This window comes from Podarcis liolepis (genome assembly GCF_965112155.1).
Source record: "Podarcis liolepis genome assembly, chromosome: 3".
NCBI lineage: Eukaryota > Metazoa > Chordata > Lepidosauria > Squamata > Lacertidae > Podarcis > Podarcis liolepis.
In genome coordinates, this window is record NC_139557.1 from 5394811 (window position 1) to 5415167 (window position 20357).

The following is a 20357-nucleotide window of genomic DNA, read 5'->3' on the forward strand; positions in this document are numbered from 1 at the left end:
CTGGAGAGATGCTCTGGACCACAGCATTTCCCCCAGTACCTGGCACGTGCTGCTTCCACTGCTGGGCCAGCAAATGGCCTTGGCCTGGGGCGGCGCATGCTGACAGGGCAGCGCTACATCTTCATCTCCGCAAGCTTCACCTTCAAGGAAAGACACAAAAGCAAAACTTTACAACAGCCAAGAACTGTTAACAATTGATAAAGCTGCTCCAATGCCAAACAGTCTCTTACGCCTCTTCCTCCAGGTCTTCCAGGACGAGCTCTTCTGAAAGGAAAAGAAGAGAAGGCTGACAGTTAGAGAGGCTTCTTACACACAGAGAGAGAGACTTTCTGAACACATCCATGGAAATAGACATTACCTTCTGGATGACTTTGTTTTCCTTTTCCTTGAGGTGCCAGCGGAGCCTGCAGGGAAACAAAGAGCCACATGGGGTATGATTATCTAAACCTCAGACAGAGAGACCTTTCCTAAGAAATCTGAGGGACAAGAATCAACTACTATATGCTGAAAGGTTTTACCTTTCTGGTCCTTTGGAAAAGGGGTCCGCGGGAGGAGGAGCAGGAGGGGCGGGCGGGGGGCAGGGGGGAGGACTCGGGGAGAGGGCACACTTTATTATTTTTTTTGGCCATTTGGGAAAATGCTCTTCGCAGCCTGTGAAGCCTAAAAAGGAAAGAGAAAAATGTGAGAAATGGGGCTCAGGGTTCGTCCTCTCCCGATCTACGTCCCGAAACTGGTTTTTGCATTCATGCCTCTAAGCTCACTCTCACCGCAGAATTCAGTTGCGCATCAAGGTCCCCGGCGCACCCCCCAAGAAGAAGAAGAACACATTGAGACAGAATTTTAGTTTAAAGGTTAATGGGCAGAATTTAGGCCACAACTTTATTGATTACACTAATGTGAGTGGTATTGGCTTAGGCCAGTGGTGTCCAAACTTTTTCCAAAGAGGTCCAGATTTGATGAAGTGAACGGCTGACCAAAGGGCCAACCAAAGTTGTTGAGCTTTTTTCAGTTGTTGAGGTTTTTTTAAAGGATTTTACCCCAGGAAATAAACTGACACAGGGGCCAGATTAAACCAGATAAGGCCCCAGAAACGGACTTTGGGCATGCCTGGCTTAGGCATTGGCAAGAACTCCTGCCTGCCTTGTTGGAAGTCTGGAAGAGTAAGCCACCATCAATGGTTGTTTTTTTAAATTTATTTAATCATTTTTTTCAATACAAACAGCAATCGCAAAAGACACATGCAACAAAAAACATAATAACACTAATAACACGGTTTGACAATTCAGATTTGGATACACTGATATACCAATGACTACACCTTTTTAACAATATTTTCCCGCCTCTCTCTCCTCCTGCTACTTCCCACCATTATCCGCCTTACTGCTTAAATATTCCTTCCAGATTTCTTCATATTTATCCATTCTTAATTTGCGTCGACATGCAATTCGATCATATGTAGCTAGTCTGCCCATATTATCAATCCATGTGCTCAATGGAATCTTTCTGCGGCTCTTCCAATTCATCAAAACACGTCTTTTTTTGCTTCTAATATAGCACGGTACATCCATATATTTTTTTTGACCCCTTGTAATCTCCCACGTTTCCAGAATATAACTTAGAATTAAATTTAATTCCGCTAAATAACAATTTCTTTTTATTACTCTTCCTATAAATATCCTCACCTCACACCAAAATAATCTTATCATCGGGCATTTAATCATCATATGTACTAAGTTCGCATTTTTACTCCCACATCTCCAGCAGTTGTCTGGACTTGTTATTTTCTTCTGGTATAGTTTTGCGGGAGTCCAGTGGACTCCAAATATTATTTTCTGTTGAATAAGTCTTAGTCTTAGATCCGTAGAGGCTATTTCTGTTGATTTTATACTTGACTCCCATATGTCATTTGTTCTCTGGAGCCCCAACTCTTCACTCCGTTTTTGTCTATCATATTCTAAATCATATTTCTTCCTGTTGAGTGGGGTTTTATATAGTGCAAGTGTAGAGTTTTTTGTTTTTGCTGCAGAGATTAAATCTTGTAGCGGCATGGGTGTTTCCGAGGCTGCTATAGCGTCAGGGCCAAACTGCCTTTCCAACATATGTTTCAATTGGATGTCTTGCCATTGTGTTTCACTGGTTATTCCATACTTTACTTGCAAAGTCTTATATTCCACAAATTTATAATTTTCATCAATTAATTGATTCAATGTCAAAATATCTTTTTTCATCCAATTTTGCCAAATTATTACTTGATTTCCAATTTTTAATTTTGGGTTGGCCCATATTGTTAATTTCTCATGTTGATAGGGGTCATCGTTATTTTTATTTATATTCATCCAAATTTTTATAGGTGCTTTAATAGTCTCCAGGATAATAGGATATTTCATAAAATTGGAGCCGAGTTGAGTCCACCCTACAAGAGGTTCCAAGAAACTATATTCGAGAGTAGGCCTATTGGGATTCCTGCTACATCTCCAATCGTTAGTCTTACTCAGCAGATAGGCCTGGTGATATAGTTCCAGATTTGGGAGACCAAAGCCACCTTCCTTAGTTGGAAGTTGCATTTTATGTAGTGATATTTTCGGTGGCTTTGTACCCCACAGGCACGATCTAAATAGTTGATTTATTTTTTGGAAGTAAAATTTGGGAATATGTATTGGTAATCCTCTAAGAATGTATAAAAGCTTTGGAACAACATTTATTTTGAGGACATTAACCTTTCCCCAAAGGGAGAGGTTTAGAGGTCCCCACCTCTCAATATCAAAAGAAATCTCATTTATAATTTGATTCAAATTTAATTTTACAATTTGGTCTATATCTGATGAAAACAGTATATCCAAGTATTTAATAAAGTCTTTGAACATCCAAAATTGATGGTTTCTATACAATGTAGCCCTTGGCCCAATTGGTAAAATCTCTGATTTTGTCCAATTTATAGAATATTCTGATATTCTGCCAAAGGTTTTTATTTTCTCCATAATTTTTGGAATTGTATCCTGGTTTTGTAATAAATAAAAGGATATCATCCACAAATAATACAATTTTGTAATTATCTTTGTTGTGTTTTACATCCTTGATATGCTCATCCTGAATTATTGCTCTTGTTAATGGTTCCAGGCAGAGATTAAATAATAATGGAGAAAGAGGACATCCTTGCCTCGTTCCTCGATTTAAACTAATCAAATTCGAAATTCTTCCATTTGTAACAATCCGAGACGTTGGGTTTTTATAACTCATTTTAATCCAATTACAGTATTCTATAGGGAAACCAAATTTACGTAACACAAACCCTATGAATTCTTTATATATTCTGTCAAAAGCCTTTTCTGCATCTAATGACAATATCATAAACTCCTCTTCATCTTTGTTTAAGTTTATCAAATCTATTGTTAATCTGATATCACAGTATTTTAATATTCTTTTGGAAGCCACCCAGAGTGGCTGGGGTAGCCGAGGCAGATGGGCGGGGTATAAATAATAAATTATTATTATTATTATTATTATTATTATTATTATTATTATTATTATTATTATTATTATTATCTGTAGCTTGTCTTGTTTTTATAAAACCTGTTTGATTATTAGGTATCAAGTCTTGAATAACTTTTTGTAATTTTGCCGCCAATATTACATTCAAAATCTTTGCATCCACATTCATTAATGATATTGGTCTATACTTTGCACATTTAGTAGGGTCTTTGCTAGGTTTTGGTATAATCATTATTAAAGCTTCATTGAATGTTGTAGCAGATATACCTTTATGAGCTATTTCCTTATAGACTTCTAGAAGTCTGGGGATTAGTAGATTTTTGAATATTTTATACCATTCCATAGGAAAACCGTCTGGTCCAGGTGATTTCCCATTCTCCATTGTTTCTATACCATTCTCAATATCTAATATATTTAGGGGTGCTGATAGCATATCTTTTTTATCTTCTTCAATAGTTGGTATTTTGATATCTTGAAAGAAGTTCTCCATCTCATCCTCTGATATATTTTCTGGCCCTTCATATAATTTTTTGTAGAATTAAAAAAAAATCTTTATTGATATCTATTAATGAGGTCGCTGCAATGTTATTTTCATTTCTTATTAAGGGTATTATTTGGTTCGCTTTCTTTTGTTTTAGACGATTAGCTAGAATTTTTGTCGGTCTTTCACCCTGTTCCCAATATATTTGTCTTAGACTTAGTAGGCTGAACTCAATTTTTTGAGCTAGTATATTATTCAGTTCTAATGTTCGTTGTATTCTTTCATATGTAGCATTAGATGGGTTATTTGACATATCACCCCATAGTGTTTTTAAATAAGTTTTTAGATTGTTTTCTTTTAATCTTTGCAGCTTGGCTTTGTTGGCAGAGGAGATTATCTTCCCTCTGATGTAAGCTTTATATCCTTCCTATTCCACCAGTCTTGACTTTGAAGATTTGTAGTTATTTTTAAAATATATTTGTGTTTCTTGGGTTATATATTGTATGAAGTTTTTTTCCATTTAAGAATGATATATTAAAAGGATCCATTAAATTCCACTGTATCATATAGTTATTAATTGTCTCTCTAACCTTTGTCCTTCTTTTCCTGGCTACTGATGTGGTATCCATCTGTGGATCTAAAATTTCATTAAAGTCTCCACCCATTATCAACTGCTGATACCATAGGAAACTTAATCTCTTAAAGCAATTGTGAATAAACTTATGGTCATCAGTGTTTGGGGCATAGACATTTACTGTTGCTATTTCTGTCCCTTCTGTTTTAATTACAATTATTAAGCATTGACCATCTTCCTCTCTTATTATATCTTGCATTTCATAAGGCCAGCCTTTCCTAAACAAAATTGTAACTTCCCTCCACGACCTTCCTCCAGTCCATAAATCATTAAATAGGTTTAATCACCTTTATTTTATGCTTCTCCTTGCATTCTTGCTGTGGAGCTTCTCAGCGTGTCTGGAGCTCCATCAATGGTGACCAACTGAAACTCACCCCGGGGTTCCCGCTGGGTCCTGGCATGGCCCTAGGCTCCCAAGCAGACTTTGGACAAGATCCGGACCCGCGGATTCCTTTACCGGAATACCCCTGTACCTGGAGGGGCAGGTGATGGCTGCACCTCCCCTCCCCCACATTTCACTAAGCCAGTGCCTAACCGCCAAACCTTACAAAGATGTGACAATTGCTAAGAGGTAGGCAAAAACCAAGAGGCCAGTACCAATTTGCCAAATGGAAAAAATTCCTACTCAGCCCGTTCCAAAACAGGCGACCAACCGAAGTCCAGAGCAAGGCCAGAGCACACACCTAAATCGAGGGCAGGTGTTTGGTGGCGCAAACCCAGGCAAACCCCCCCAACGCCGCACCACTGCCTTTTAAAGGCCCCCCTCAATCACACCACCACTCCCAAGGAAGGGGGGCTGCGCCTATGGCCTGTGCGCAACGCGGACCCTCAATGAAGAGGATCCGATATGCTGAAAGAAATCCTACTTACATGCTCTCTCTACTCTCACAAGCACAGAATGATCCAAGCATAGAAGATCCCAGGCCTTCTAGAGCTCTGGCGACCAATGAGCCAGCAGAGGGAGATGTCACAATGAACCTCACGCGATGCAGTACCCCTGAGCCCTGAGAAAACCAGCAGCCACAAGTCCTGCTCCTCTTAAGGGACGCGACTAAGTTTTCACATATGGTTTTCTTCCATGTTCCACTTTTTATAAATATGCAAAATGTGCCTATTCCTTTGGATTCCAGCTGAAGCTGTTCCTGCACCTTCGGAGCACTAGCTATCTCCTATACCTGTCCCATACCCTCCAACATTTCTCCCATGCAAATAGGAATGTCTTATTTCATTATTATTATTATTATTATTATTATTATTATTATTATTATTATTCTGACTGGGTTGTCCCAGCCACGCTGGGCAGTTTCCAACATATACAAAAACATAGTAAAACATTAAATGTTAAACACACCACTTCAGTATCATGTCCCAATGCTCTAAGGTACAGCTTTTCAGACCGGCGAGAGCCGATGGATCTGCATAGGTACAAGGGCCCAGCCAGCAGGGAATCAAACACATGAATATTCCCTGTGTTAGACGGTAAGGGTTGCAAATATGTGCACCAGGAAGGGGCATAGTGTTCATCAGCCACGACACCCACATTCCTGCAGTTCCCCTGAACTGGCCGGGGGGGGGGTGAGGTTAGGGCTGTGCAGACACACAGGTGGAGCCAATCCAGCTCTTCCACCTGTGTCCACACACAGCCCCAATCTCACCGCTGCCTTATCCAGGTAAGCTGAGGCAGCGCCTGTATTGGGGGTGCAGCTCTGCCCCATGGCACCAACCACAACTGATCAGGGCAGACATTTATTTCAACGCTAGCATGGTAATTTGGGCTTCTTGTGAGACTTCTGGAATTGAATGAAAGGGAGAAAAATAAAAGTAGGCATTCCCTATTTGTTTTCTACTACACAGCTATGGTGTTGCTAAAACGATCCCAGGCTCCTGTCTTCAAAGCTGAATTTTAATTTTCTCCTTAGGCAAGCCAGAAGAGGTAAGTATGAATTATATTTATCCGTAGAAGCCATTATGATGATAGCAAAATATTATTGCTTTCTTTAACACATTATATAGATTGGAAGTCCATAAAAGTTCATGAAAAGAAAGAAAATGAATATTGGGGATTGCTTTCTTGAAAGCATCACCACACCCAAGACGATGTGTCAGGCTCCTGGCATGGGCGTAGCCAGGGAGGCGCGCGGGGGGGGGAGCTGCCCCCTCTAAATCAAATAAATCAATAAAAATACTTAACTAACTGACCAATTGCATCACAGATAACTCGACTCTGCCCTTAGCCTCCAAAATAAAGCCTGCCCCACAATAAATGCTGTTTGCACCTATGGCTCCTGGTATCAGTTTTCCAAATCCGGGATGGTGCTTTCAAGGATGCAATTTCAGCCACATTTATTCTGATCCTTATGAAGAACTGCTCCCTTTCCCTCTTAACAAATAAATTGCCAGATGGGCCAACCATATATTCCTGCATTGCAGGGGGTAGGACTAGATGATCCTCAGGGTCTCTTCCAACTCTACAATTCTGTGATTCTTATGTTCTCAAGCTCCCCTGGTGCCAGCCAGGTGTGGCCACTCAGTTTCCTCAAGTACTTGAGGAATGGCAGCCTGTCATAAGAGGATGACAGCTGATGGGCAACAACAAGCCTCTCCTGTCTGCTGGGATTGCCAGGCGGCATATGCTGTGCCAGGTCAAATCTGCCTGTTCCTTATAGGTAAAGGTAAAGGTACCCCTGCCCGTACGGGCCAGTCTTGACAGACTCTAGGGTTGTGCGCTCATCTCACTCTATAGGCCGGGAGCCAGCGCTGTCCACAGACACTTCCGGGTCACGTGGCCAGCGTGGCGAGCCAGAGCCACACACGGAAACGCCGTTTACCTTCCCGCTAGTAAGCGGTCCCTATTTATCTACTTGCACCCAGGGGTGCTTTCGAACTGCTAGGTTGGCAGGCGCTGGGACCGAGCAACGGGAGCACACCCCGCCGCAGGGATTCGAACCGCTGACCATGCGATTGGCAAGTCCTAGGCGCTGAGGTCTTACCCACAGCGCCACCCGCGTCCTTATAGGTATAGCCATCTAATTCTAGCTTGCAAAAGGGAGTTTCTACCCCAAGTATCTGCCAGGGAAATAAAAGGTCTGGAAAGGTTAACCTCGCTCAGAGCCGCCAAGGCTGCATCACTTGGGAAGATAATACTCTTTAGTATTTCGTATCCATCTCTTCATAAACAACACAACAGGGTGTCCTTTCAACCAACTTGAGATGATAGAGGGGAGCTAAGTTTCAACCATTTATTTTATACACCTTTGATTTTCACAAATTTAAGCAGGCGTGTTAAGTCTAAGAGCTCAATTCTCAATAGCCTTTCCTAACTCAAAAAGCTGATGTGCTTTTTCCACGGCAGAAGTTTGGTGGGTCAAAAGTGTCAGAGCCACCTTCTGCATCTTCTTATAGGAGCCCTGAAAAGGAATTGTGCCTCTGAGGGCACCACACCTTCAGCAGTGCTTGGGAGAAGAAAGAGGGAAGGGCAGGTCTCCTTCTTCCACCATTGAGATATATAAGAGAAAGAGAGCTCTGTACAAGTGCACAATTCCGGTTCTGATCAGAAACTTCCACATGCAGGTTAAGAAGTGGGAGGAAACATGGCGGGGAAATGTCCCTAAATCAGGGCAGGTTGACAGACGCTTTCTGCACTGCTCTACCTTGCACTTTTGACTATGATGACATACCGAGGGACGTTCAGTGCAGGATCCTGCTTCCGCTCCGGTTGCTTGAATAGAAATGGGGAGACTTTTTAAAAAAATGATTTTCTATGTTTCCCTCCCTGCTGCCTAAGGGTTTTTTTTCAGGCTAGAAGGAGAAAGATTATCCCCACCCCAGGCTAGGTGGGGATCATTTTAATTTTTTAGGACAGTAAGGGAGGTGTGTGAAAAGGGAAGCGCGTGCATAGGCTGCATGAACACTGTATTTTGAAAGCACGCGGGGGGCAGCCCAGTCTTGGCCGCAAAGAATTCTGGGCATTGTAGTTTCCCCCTCGCAGAACTCCCATTCCCAGCAACGGACTCGAGCTGCTCGGCTCTCTCCGCCCCTTGGTCCCCGCTCCTCTCTCGGAGGAAGGGGAGCCGGAGGGGCCCCGGGAGGCGGGCAAGGCTGCAGCAGGGGTGGCAGCGCCGGGCTCCGTCTCCGGAGGCGAGAGACCAGGGACAGGACCCCCCCAGAAGGTGGCTGGGGGTTCCCTTGGGCTCCGCCCTCTTCCGCAGCCAGGGGGTGGGGTCTGTTCTGCTACTAACGGCCCCCCAACGGCTGGATCCTTCCCTTTGCCTCTCGCCCTCCCTCCTCCTCCTCTAGCAAGGGGGGAGAGGCACCATGCTTGCCCCCCCTGGTCCTGCGCTGGGGGGATGGAGGGGCTGCTTTCCTGGCAGAGAGCCCCCGGTTCAGCCCCTGGGGTTGAGGGGGGCCTAAGCTCCCGTCTCCATCCCTGGAGGGGCATCGCTGCTGGGGGGGAGTGTAGTGGTTTGGCTCGGGAGAAGGCAGCTTGGGAGGTGGGGGGCAGCTCCGGATTCATGCTTGGGGAGGGGGCAGAGCTAAATTAGTCAGTTAGTTATTTACTTGATTTAGGGGGCACCTACCCCCCTGCACTCCTGGCTACCCCCATGCTTCTGCTTCTTTCTTCGCTGTGGCTTATAAGCTTAGTTACTATGGGATATTTTGTAGATGCATTTTTGTAGATTCATACAATCCGTATTCATGATGGACCCTGGGCCAGGGCTCTGTGGATGGAGTGTCTGCTTTCTGTGCAGAGAGCCTCAGGTTCAGCACCTGGGAGTTAGAGTGGGCCAAGCTCCTGTCTAAATCCCTGGAAAGCTATCGCTGCTGGGAAGTGTAGTGGTTTGACTCGGGATAAGGCAGCGTAGTAGGTAAGGGGCAGAACCAGGTGCTTTTAGTCAATTAGCAAAGTATTTTTATTTATTTACTTTATTTAGGGAGGCAGCTACCCCCCTGCTTATTTCTTATTTCTTCACTGTGCCTTATAAGATTAGTTACTATCTACATATCTGTAGATTCATATAATCCATATTTATCATGGCCACTTTATAACCATAAGGCTAAAATAGAAGGGGGGGACCCCAATAAGAGGCTGGGATGGAATGAATGACCACTGGCTGAAAACTGATTTCCCGAGGGTGAAATCCTAAACTGCACTTACCCGGGAGTAAGAGCCACTGCATTCAGCAGGACTTGCTTCTGAGTATCTAGGATTGTGCTGGATGCTACTGCAATATTAGTGGTAGCAATTATTCTGAGATTATTCTCATCGTTTTACCTGGCATTCTTACATGTAATTACTTCTCCATCCATTTACTTGGGAGTAAGCCCCATGGAATTCACAAGGACTTAGTTCTGAGTAGACATCATTAAGTTTATACTGTTAGTCACTTCTTTGCATTAAATAGTCCATAGCTGGCGAGACACTTAAATCAAAAGCCACTCCTCTGTTGGTATGAATCCACAATCCTATACCCACTTATTTGGGAGTAACCCTCATTGAAGTCAACAGGGCTTACTTCTGAGTAGACATGCATAGGATTGTGCTGTAAATATGCCACACTTTCATGTCTTCCTTGTTCTTTCTTCCTCCTGCCATCTTCTTCCAGATCAGCCACCAAGGGGGCGGAAAGCACATACCGTGCACAAATCTTTTTTGAAAAAAATCTGAAATTACTGGGTCAAACACAGTACAGTGGTGCCTCGCAAGACGAAATTAATTCGTTCCGCAAGTTTTTTCTTCTTGCGAGTTTTTCGTCTTGCGAAGCACGGTTTCCCATAGGAATGCATTGAAAATCAATTAATGCGTTCCTATGGAGACCGCCTTCAGACCAGGTCCAGGGACAGTCTGTCCCCGGACCTCTTCTGAAGGCTGGCGGGGGGAGAAGGACTTTTCTCCCCACCGCCAGCCTTCAGAACAGCCTTCTGAAGGCTGGCGGTGGGAAGAAAAGCCCTTCTCCCGCCGCCAGCCTTCAGAAGAGTTCCCGGAGGGCTGCCTAGGCTGCAGATAGCAGCCTGCTGCCCGGTGCGAGGCAGACATCTGCAGCTTGGGGTGCCCTGCAGGACTTCCCCGCAGGGCTCTCCAAGCTGCGGATAGCAGCCTGCTGCCCCACACGAGGGGCGCTCTTAAGCAGAGTGCTCCTTGTGCGGGGCAGACACCTGCAGCTTGGGGAGCCCTGCAGGACTTCCCCGCAGGGCTCTCCAAGCTGCGGATAGCAGCCTGCTGCCCCGCACGAGGGGCGCTCTTAAGCAGAGCGCCCCTCGCGCGGGGCAGACATCTGCAGCTTGGGGAGCCCTGCAGGACTTCCCCGCAGGGCTCTCCAAGCTGCGGATAGCAGCCTGCTGCCCCGCACGAGGGGCGCTCTTTAGCAGAGCGTCCCTCGCGTGGGGCAGACATCCGCAGCTTGGGGAGCCCTGCAGGACTTCCCCGCAGGGCTCTCCAAGCTGCGGATAGCAGCCTGCTGCCCCGCACGAGGGGCGCTCTTAAGCAGAGCGCCCCTCGCGCGGGGCAGACATCTGCAGCTTGGGGAGCCCTGCAGGACTTCCCCGCAGGGCTCTCCAAGCTGCGGATAGCAGCCTGCTGCCCCGCACGAGGGGCGCTCTTTAGCAGAGCGCCCCTCGCGCGGGGCAGACATTCGCAGCTTGGGGAGCCCTGCAGGACTTCCCCGCAGGGCTCTCCAAGCTGCGGATAGCAGCCTGCTGCCCCGCACAAGGGGCGCTGTTAAGCAGAGGGTTAAGCGAGGGGCAGCAGGCTGCTATCCGCAGCTTGCAGAGCCCTGCGGGGAAGTCCTGCAGGGCTCCCCAAGCTGCGAATGTCTGCCCCGCGCGAGGGGCGCTCTGCTTAAGATCGCCCCTCGTGCGGGGCAGCAGGCTGCTATCCGCAGCTTGCAGAGCCCTGCGGGGAAGTCCTGCAGGGCTCCCCAAGCTGTGAATGTCTGCCCTGCGCGAGGGGCGCTCTGCTAAAGAGCGCCCCTCGTGCGGGGCAGCAGGCTGCTATCCGCAGCTTGCAGAGCCCTGCGGGGAAGTCCTGCAGGGCTCCCCAAGCTGCGAATGTCTGCCCCGCGCGAGGGGCGCTCTGCTTAAGAGCGCCCCTTGCGCGGGGCAGCATGCTGCTATCCGCAGCCTAGGCAGCCCTCCGGGAACTCTTCTGAAGGCTGGCGGGGGAGAAGGGCTTTTCTTCCCACCGCCAGCCTTCAGAACAGCCTTCTGAATGTTGGCGGTGGGGAGGAAAACCTTCCTCCCACCGCAAGTCTTCAAAACAGGTCCGGGAACAGAGGAGAAGCGCTGCGTGCCTTCCCCTCTGTTCCCGGACCTGTCCTGAAGGCTTGCGGTGGGAGGAGGGCTTTCCTCCCCACCGCCAACATTCAGAATGCTGTTCTGAATGTTGGCGGTGGGGAGGAAAAACCCTCCTCCCACCGCAAGCCCCGGGAACAGAGGAGAAGCGCTGCCGCCTTCTCCTCTGTTCCCGGACCTCCCACCACAAGCCTTCAGGACAGGTCTGGGAACAGAGGAGAAGGTGCGCTGCGCTTCCCCGCTGTCCCAGGAGATTTCCCTATGGGCTTTCGTCTTGCGAAGCAAGCCCATAGGGAAATTCGTCTTGCGAAGCCTCTAAAAGTCGGAAAACCCTTTCGTCTTGCGGGTTTTTCGTTTAGCGAGGCATTCGTCTTGCGGGGTACCACTTTTGCCCCCCCCTTACCCCCAGATAAATTTTGAAATCTCTTTCTGCCATTTTTTAAAACATTCATCTTTCAGGATCACTGGTATTGATTGAAAAAGAAATAGCATTTTTGGCAACACATTCATTTTAATTGCCGATATTTTTCCTTTTTTGGTGGGGTGGAAAGTGTGTTTTAAGTAATATATGGGTGTATTTTAAAAATGGTAGTAATATTAATTAAAAATGGTAGTAATAATAATTAAGTAAATGGCTGAAGACTTAGAGAAGGGGGGAAGGGTTGATTTTTTTAAAAGGGGGTTAAAATATATGAAAGGGGGGCAGCCCGACCCCCAGCATTTTAAAATCTTCCCGGGACACTGGGAGATTTTAAAATGCTGGGGGTCGGCAGTGCTTCGCTCCCGACCCCCAGCATTTTAAAACGCTGTTCCGAAGGGGGGGGGGACACCTGCCCCAGCCGCCCCACTTCGGAAAGCTGTTCCGAAGTGGGGAGGGGGGCGGGGACACCTGCCCCAGCCGCCCCACTTCGGAAAGCTGTTCCGAAGTGGGGAGGGGGGCGGGGACACCTGCCCCAGCCGCCCCACTTCGGAAAGTTGTTCCGAAGCGGGGAGGGGGGGCGGGGACACCTGCCCCAGCCGCCCCACTTCGAAAAGCTGTTCCGAAGCGGGGAGGGGGGGCGGGGACAGTGAAGTCCTCCGCTGGCCGGGGCGATTTTAAAATGACGCCCGCCAGCATTTTAAGATCGCCCCGGACAGCGGAGAAGTCCTCCGCTGTCCCAGGGTTTTTTAAAATGCTGGGGGTGGGAAGAAAAGCCCTTGTCCCCCCCCCCCAGCCTTCAGAAGAGGTCCGGGGACAGACTGTCCCCGGACCTGGTCTGAAGGCGGTTTCCCTCGGAACGCATTAATTGATTTTCAATGCATTCCTATGGGAAACCGTGCATCGCAAGACGAAAAAACCGCAAGACGAAGAGACTTGCGGAACGAATTAATTTCGTCTTGCGAGGCACCACTGTAGTAAACAGTTTTGTACCACCTGGCTACAATAGCATCAATTATATGACAAATTTAACTCTGAAAATAAAATAGCTTTCCAAAAAGAAGAATCCAAATTCCAGATAGAACTTTTGAACAACCCCCCCCCCAAAAAAATCTATCAATAATGTATAATCTATTACTTGAATGGGAACTCAAAGACGAATGAATAAAAGAAGTAATGATCAAGGGGGACAGGATTTTGGATACAAGATTTCATTAGATCATTGGGAAAAACTTCGGAAATCAGATATTAATTTCACCGCATGCATTACTATCAAAGAAAACATTATGAAAATGTTTTACAGGTGGTGCTTAACCCCTGTAAAACTGGCAAAAATTTATAAACTAACATCGAATCTGGGTTGGAGATGTAAGGTATCAGAGGGATCCTTATATCATGTATGGTGGGGATGTGATAAAATTAAGAAATTTTGGGGAAATATACACGAGGAACTGAAAAAAATGTTTTAAACAACAATTGGTAAGAAGCTGGAAACATTCCTTTTAGGAATTATAACAAATGACACCCCTATAGACATGAAAAGAATCTTTTTATTTGCAACAGTTGCCGCAAGATGATTGATTGCAAAAAATTGGAAATCAGAACAAGTACCTACATTGAAAGATTGGCAAAATAATTTTTTTGAAATGATTGAATTTGCAAAAATGACGGCAACAATTAGAATGCAATCTAATCAAAATCTCAAACAGGAATGGAAATGTGTAAAAGAATACATGACCAAAAGATGCTCCAACAAGAATTTATTGATATGTATAGACTGATTTCACAAAGTTAAGCTAAGCTAAGCAGAGAATAAGATTGAATGTTTAATTATTAAGACACAAAATCACAATCTCAATAATAAAGCTACAAAATAATAACAAGGAAGTCATGTACAGGTGGAGGGAAGACACAGTAAGAAATAAGAAATGGATAAATGTGAAAATGTGAATTTACGAATATAATGTATATGTATCAATATGTAAAGATTTCATATATGTATTGCAACATTAATAATAAATAAATTGAGTGGGGCGTGGGGAATGAAGATGGTGTACTTGCAAAGTCTCACCTGACCTCACCTGCAATGCTTTTGATATTAAAGCTAGTTCTTTGGGGGGGAAAGAAACGGAGGGAAAAGGAAGGATGGTGATGGATCAGCATTCCTAACCCTGGCAAGAAGACGCAGCTCGCAATAAATGAGCTGGCAAGAATGGAAGTTGGAGAGCTGTGTTACAGCTTGCAGTTTGTTTGCAGTGAAAAAACTACAAGGCCAATTCAGGTGTAACATTAAGCCAAACCATGGTTTATCTCCACTAGTGCAACAGCAGAGGGAAGAGGAGCAAAGTGGCCACTATCCTACATGGATCCCCTCACACATTCTCCTCATGGTGTCTGAATCTCTGTTGGATGAGTTGGCACAGACTTGTGAAATGAGTGCAGAGACTGAAACTGTCTTATGAAAACTTTTATCTGCAGCAGTTGCAGTTGGTCCCCTAAGCTATCAAAGCCATCACTAGATATTGTGGTCATAAGCTAGTCTTTGAAAGCTATAATGGGAAGACTTTGCCCTGAAAGGTTGGCAAAAAATACATTCACCCTCTGCACTCCCTTCATCAAGGTTAAGGTGAATATAAAGGTAAAGGTACCCCTGCCTGTACGGGCCAGTCGTGTCTGACTCTAGGGTTGTGCGCCCACCTCACTTAAGAGGCCGGGGGCCAGCGCTGTCCGCAGACACTTCCGGGTCACGTGGCCAGCGTGACGAAGCTGCTCTGGCGAGCCAGCACCAGCGCAGCACACGGAAACGCCGTTTACCTTCCCGCTAGAAAGCGGTACCTATTTATCTACTTGCGCTTAAGTGTACTTAAGCTAGGTGGGCAGGAGCTGGGACCGAACAACGGGAGCTCACCGCGCCGCGGGGATTCGAACCGCTGACCATGCGATCGGCAAGTCCTAGGCACTGAGGTTTTACCCACAGCGCCACCCGCGTCTGTAATAAAACCATTCTTCCAATGGAAACATGAACCCTGGATAAGGGCGAAGACTCCTGGAACTTCACACCACTTGGCAGAGATTGGGGTGGCCCTTAACAAGATGTTCTCTTCACATGTCAATGGTAGAGAAAGGGTTCTGTCTTATTTTCTGTTGTTCACCCTCCGGAGCAGATCTGTGGAGCAGGGACAAGGAGAGAAGCAGCAAGGGTTGTTCTGTACACAAACAGAAGTTCTAGTGCTAGTGGAACTACTTCTCTGGACACCAGAGCTGACAACAAACTGGTAGTGCAATCCTATACATGTCTACTGAAATGTAAGGCTAGATGACTTCATTGTGACTTTCTTCCAGGTAAGTAATTGTGTGTTGGATTACAGCCTAAATCAAGCATTTGACCAGGTGAGTGCAGATGCTACTTAGTAGTTTTCACTGAGGCCATGAAACATTGAACAATGGCTATCAAAGTTTGGGGGTGGAGGAGGGAGAGAGCTTGAACGTTGAGACCCACGGAATCATAAGCTTGGGAGTGTCCGGAACTATATTCGCGATCACTTCCACCCATTTTGTCTTGTCTGAGAATCTGCTATTGAGCACAGAGTTTGCACCAACAAGGGTATTAGGACTGGACAGCCTTCTCGCCCTCCCCACTTCTTACTACTCTAGGGATTGCTATTCTCGGGAATGTCAGGCGACCCCACCAACAGCATGTATCCCCTGGCTATTGCTTCTACCTGGAACCATGCCTGGTTGGGGGGCCATGCAACTTGCATTTATTATGCCCTGGTGAGTTTCCTTTTTGGTGTCGCCAAATTGCAATCCATTGCAATCGTGAACAAGTGTGACTCAAAGAAGGCTGCCACCTGGGCATTGTCCTGCCTCTGTCCTTTTGATTGTGTGCGGCAGACCTCACTGAGCTTTAAAAAGGCAGAAAAGACCTGACCTATTTTGCCACAGTCCTTGCAAATAACGAGGCATTTAGCAGTACTTACCAAGGTAGGGGGATGTAGGTGGCGCTGTGGATTAAACCACAGAGCCTAGGGCTTACCGATCAGAAAGTGGGCGGTTCAAATCCCTGCGACGGGGTGAGCTCCTGTTGCTCATTCCCTTCTCCTGCCAACCTAACAGTTTGAAAGCATGTCAAAGTGCAAGTAGATCAATAGGTACCGCTCTGGCAGGAATGTAAACGGCGTTTCTGTGCGCTGCTCTGGTTCGCCAGAAGCGGCTTAGTCATGCTGGCCACATGACCCAGAAGCTGTACGCCGGCTCCGTCAGCCAATAAAGCGAGATCAGCGCCCGCAGTGTCGTCAGCGACTGGACCCAATGGTCAGGGGTCCAAGGTAGGCAATAGTGAAGAGAAATCTGGGCAACGAAGGACCAGCTCCAAAAACATTGGAGCTGTGGGCGCTCTTTGTAGTATTTTGCCTTTCATTTACCCTCACCTGCAGAAATGGGTGGTGATGGCAACCTGGGGTGCCAGATCTCTTGTTGTTTCATTTTTTGTTTCCTTTATATATATGGTGGGTGAAGCAACATGGCGCACACCAGGGCGTCGCAGAGCTCCTGAGGGTGGCCAGTATTGCTTGTGCTGCCTGACCGGCTTCCAAGCTGCCGGGACCACTGCGTGGGTGTCGGGGGCACCCGGTGTATCAACCGGGGAGCCCCCAGACTCCCCGCCCCAGCGACCCCACCAGGCCGGAGCCAAGGGCATCCGGCCAATGGCCGAGCGGAGCTCCAAGGCCTGGGACAACCCACCTCGCTCTTCCAGAGGGATAGGAGAAGGGGAGAAGGAGGAGAGGGATACCTGGCCATCTGGGGCCAGAGGGATCCAGGAGCGAGAGCGGAGGGGGAGAGAAGCCCTGGCCCTGCTTCCACCGCCATTGCACTGCCAATGCCAAGGGAAAGGAGGAGAGGCAGGAGGAGGCCGCGAGGAAAGACGTGGCTCAGCCTGTAGCCTTATGAGGCTTTGCCCTCGGGTGGGAAAAATATTGCGCCCGGGAAAGGGAAGTGGGAGTCAACAGACACTCAAGGAATAGTTTCGGAGAAAAAGCTTTATTTCTACCATCCATGAACTGGTAGAAGGAGCAAGTGTGATAACTCACAAAAACATGCACGAGTTCACAGTCATGTGCACAGAGTATATATTCCCCTTCTAGTTCCCTCCCCTTTCTCCTCCCTCAGGAGTCCTGCCCCGTGTTGAGGTTCCTGAGCATGTACAGAAAGCTCTCTTGGGACTATTGTGGACTCTTGGCGCCCTTCCCAGGAAAGGGGAATGAGAACAGTGCAGCATGTCCAAGATGTTGCAACTGAATGAGATAAAAGTCCCTTCTCAGGCCTGCTCTGACAGAGTCTATTCATTAGCCTTTTGGAAGCTCTCTAGTACTGATAAAAGAATAACACTTTGCCTATGCATCTTGTCAGAAAACAGAGGAAAACTTTAGCTGGGGATTTTTAGAAGACAAAAGGAATCTTGGACAGTTTGGAGGCCTGGGGTGATTATTGGGGGGGGTGACTTCGGGCCTAGGTGGGGTCACCTGTCCTCACCTCCTTCAAGCCCAGGCCCAACCCCAGCCCACCCACCCCCGGAGCCCAGAGGGAGGCCCGCTGGAAAAAAACCTCCCTTTTTTCTATATATTTTATTTATTTATTTTTCTCCCCCCTCCCATTTTTTAAACTATATTTCCCCCCCAAAAAAATATTATTTTAAAAATATTTTTATATTACTATTATCATCTTCATCTTCTATTATTTAATACATAAACTTCCCCCATTTCATATATTTTAACCCCCTTTAAAAAAAAAACCCTTCCCCCCTTCCCTAAGTCTTCAGCCCTTTTACTAAATTACTATTACTACCATTTTAAAAATACATCCATATATTACTTAAAACACATTTTCCACCCCTCCAAAAGGGGGAGGGGCTTTCTTTTGTTGTCGTCGTCTTTCCTTTCCAATATCTTTTGTTTTAATTTGATTTTAATTCCTTCTTCTCAATATATATTTTCCTTAACTCCCTTTTTAAATAATAACAATAATAAAAAATTATACAATAAATTTTATCTTTATTTCTACCTCAAACCTTTCTTTCAAAAATTAAAATGGCAGTGCCCAGAAGAGAGCCCTGAACCAGCACCGGCCACGCCCTGGGGCTGCCACTCCACCCGACACGCAAGCCCTTTTTATTTACTTTTTCCTTATTTTTTCCTTTTGCCTCACATTTTAATTTTCATCCTCATTTTCTATCCTTTTTGTTTTTTAAAATCGGACCCCTTTTTAGCCTGTTTCTCAGTCTGTTTTTGCGGGGGGAGCCCTTTCTCCCCCTCCTACCCCCTCTTTTAAAAAACAAAACTTCCCCCCATACCACTGCTAGTTCCCTCTCCCTCCCCCACCCCATTTTTCTTCTTCCCATCTCTCCTCTTCCCTCTCTCTTTTTCTCTCCCCCTCCCTTTCTCCATCCCCCCTCTCTCTTTAAAGAAAACACATACGTACACTCATACACACATATCACTGTATTATACTTTGTTCCTCTCATACTAAAACATTTATATATATATGGTGGAAGCTGTCCAGAGTGGCTGGGGCAACCCAGTAGGATGTGTGGGGTATAGAGAGTAAAATTATCATTATGGAATGGGACGTCCCTATTGTCATCAGATAAATGTTGAAGGCTATGATTTTTAAACAATTAACACATTGAAGTTTGAACACCCTAATACTTGGGCGGTAACCAATGGGTGCCCTCCAGATGTTAGTGGAGGACAAGTCCCATCACCCCTGACCGTTGGCCATGATGGTGGGGACTGCTGCGAGTTGTGTAGCCCAGCAAGATGTGGCGGCCATTGTTCCAAAACTTCCAGAGGTGTCTACTGGATCATGTGTGTGGCATTTTTAATGATGTGTGAATGACACAACCCTTCTTCCACCTCACCGTGCCACACATTTTAAAAATCTTTCTAGATGTACCACCCAAGCATGGGATTGTTCTTTGAGCCCCCCAACACGGGGCAAACTTGAGTCAAGCTAGCTGTCTCCTCTCTTGACAGCAGGGTCCTGTTCCTCATACCACAATCCCAAGCATGCTCACTAGGAACCAATTTCCACTGGGGCAGAATAATTTACTCCCAAGTAGAGCTATTTAGGAGGCTCAGGCCCGAAGGTGCACTTTCATGAGCAGGAGGCATGAGAAAAGACCAAAAGGACAGTGTGTCTAGAGATGTATTTATTTACATAGTACTTTTTGTCTGTATAATTCTAAGCACCATATCATGGGTTCCCTGGTGGTCTCCCATCTGGGCACCTCAGGACACCTGCCAAGTGTCCCTATTTTCAAGGGGCAGCCCCATTGTGACACCTCCCTCTGCTGGCTCACTGGTCGCCAGAGTGCAAAAAGGCCTGGTGAACTCCTATGGTTGGATCATTTCGTGTTTCTTCCAGGAAGAAGATAGACATGTAAGTAGGATTTCTCTCAGCATCTGCATTCTGTGAGGATAGTGAATTCCTCTTGGGTTTACAGGCATGAGAGAGTACTAACTGTAAGCCCCATTTCTCTTTCCTTTTTAGGCTTGGAAGACTGCGAAGAGCGATTTCGCGAATGGCAAGAAAAAATAAAGTGTGCCCTCTCCCCGAGTCCTCCCCCCCACCCCCCCTGCCACCCCCCTGCAGGCCCCTTTTCGAAAGGACCACAAAGGTAAAACCTTTCAGCATATAGAAGTTGATTCCAGTCCCTGAGATTTCTCAGGAAAGGTCTCTGTATGAGGCCTATTCTGAGGTTTAGATAAATAATCATATCCCATGTAGCTCTTTGTTTCCCTGTAGGCTCCGCGTACTTCCTCGCCTCCACAGGTGAAAGAGAGAGACGAAGACAACATGAAGGTAATGTCTATTTCCATGTATTTCCCCAGTGGCTGATCTGTAAGAAGATGGCAGGAGAAAGAAAGAACAAAGGAAACATGAAGGTAATGTCTATTTCCAAGGATATGTTCAGGGTATTTAAGAAAGTCCCTAAAACAGTTATGATTCCAACCTTCTCTTCTTTTCCATTTAGATGACATAATCCTTGA

The 20357-nt window shown here is 46.3% G+C and overlaps 2 protein-coding genes across 21 annotated transcripts in view; one reads left to right on the forward strand and one right to left on the reverse strand.

The window, feature by feature from the left end:
- LOC310703188 (uncharacterized protein) overlaps positions 1 to 20357 on the reverse strand; it is a 61946-nt gene that overhangs the window by 5205 nt on the left and 36384 nt on the right. For 3 of the 12 annotated variants that reach the window (XR_014523960.1, XR_014523961.1, XR_014523968.1), the window contains one exon: positions 40 to 264. The exons of 5 other annotated variants lie outside the window; for them this stretch is intronic. Coding sequence is in view for 1 of the 7 variants with exons in the window: in XM_083495347.1 (XP_083351473.1) it covers positions 40 to 140 (101 nt within the window). In the remaining 6 variants the exon portion in view is untranslated. Of the gene's footprint in view, positions 1 to 39; positions 8323 to 10117; positions 10243 to 20357 lie in introns of those variants that run through there. 4 more of the 12 variants (XR_014523965.1, XR_014523967.1, XR_014523966.1 and 1 more) reach the window with 4 other exon arrangements.
- Positions 16793 to 20357, forward strand: part of LOC310703179 (uncharacterized protein) — a 52669-nt gene continuing 49104 nt past the window's right edge. For 8 of the 9 annotated variants that reach the window (XR_014523952.1, XR_014523953.1, XR_014523954.1 and 5 more), the window contains exon 1: positions 16793 to 17273. Coding sequence is in view for 5 of the 9 variants with exons in the window: in XM_083495332.1 (XP_083351458.1) it covers positions 16815 to 17273 (459 nt within the window). In the remaining 4 variants the exon portion in view is untranslated. Of the gene's footprint in view, positions 17790 to 19857; positions 19985 to 20357 lie in introns of all 9 variants that reach the window. The other variant, XR_014523955.1, reaches the window with a different exon arrangement.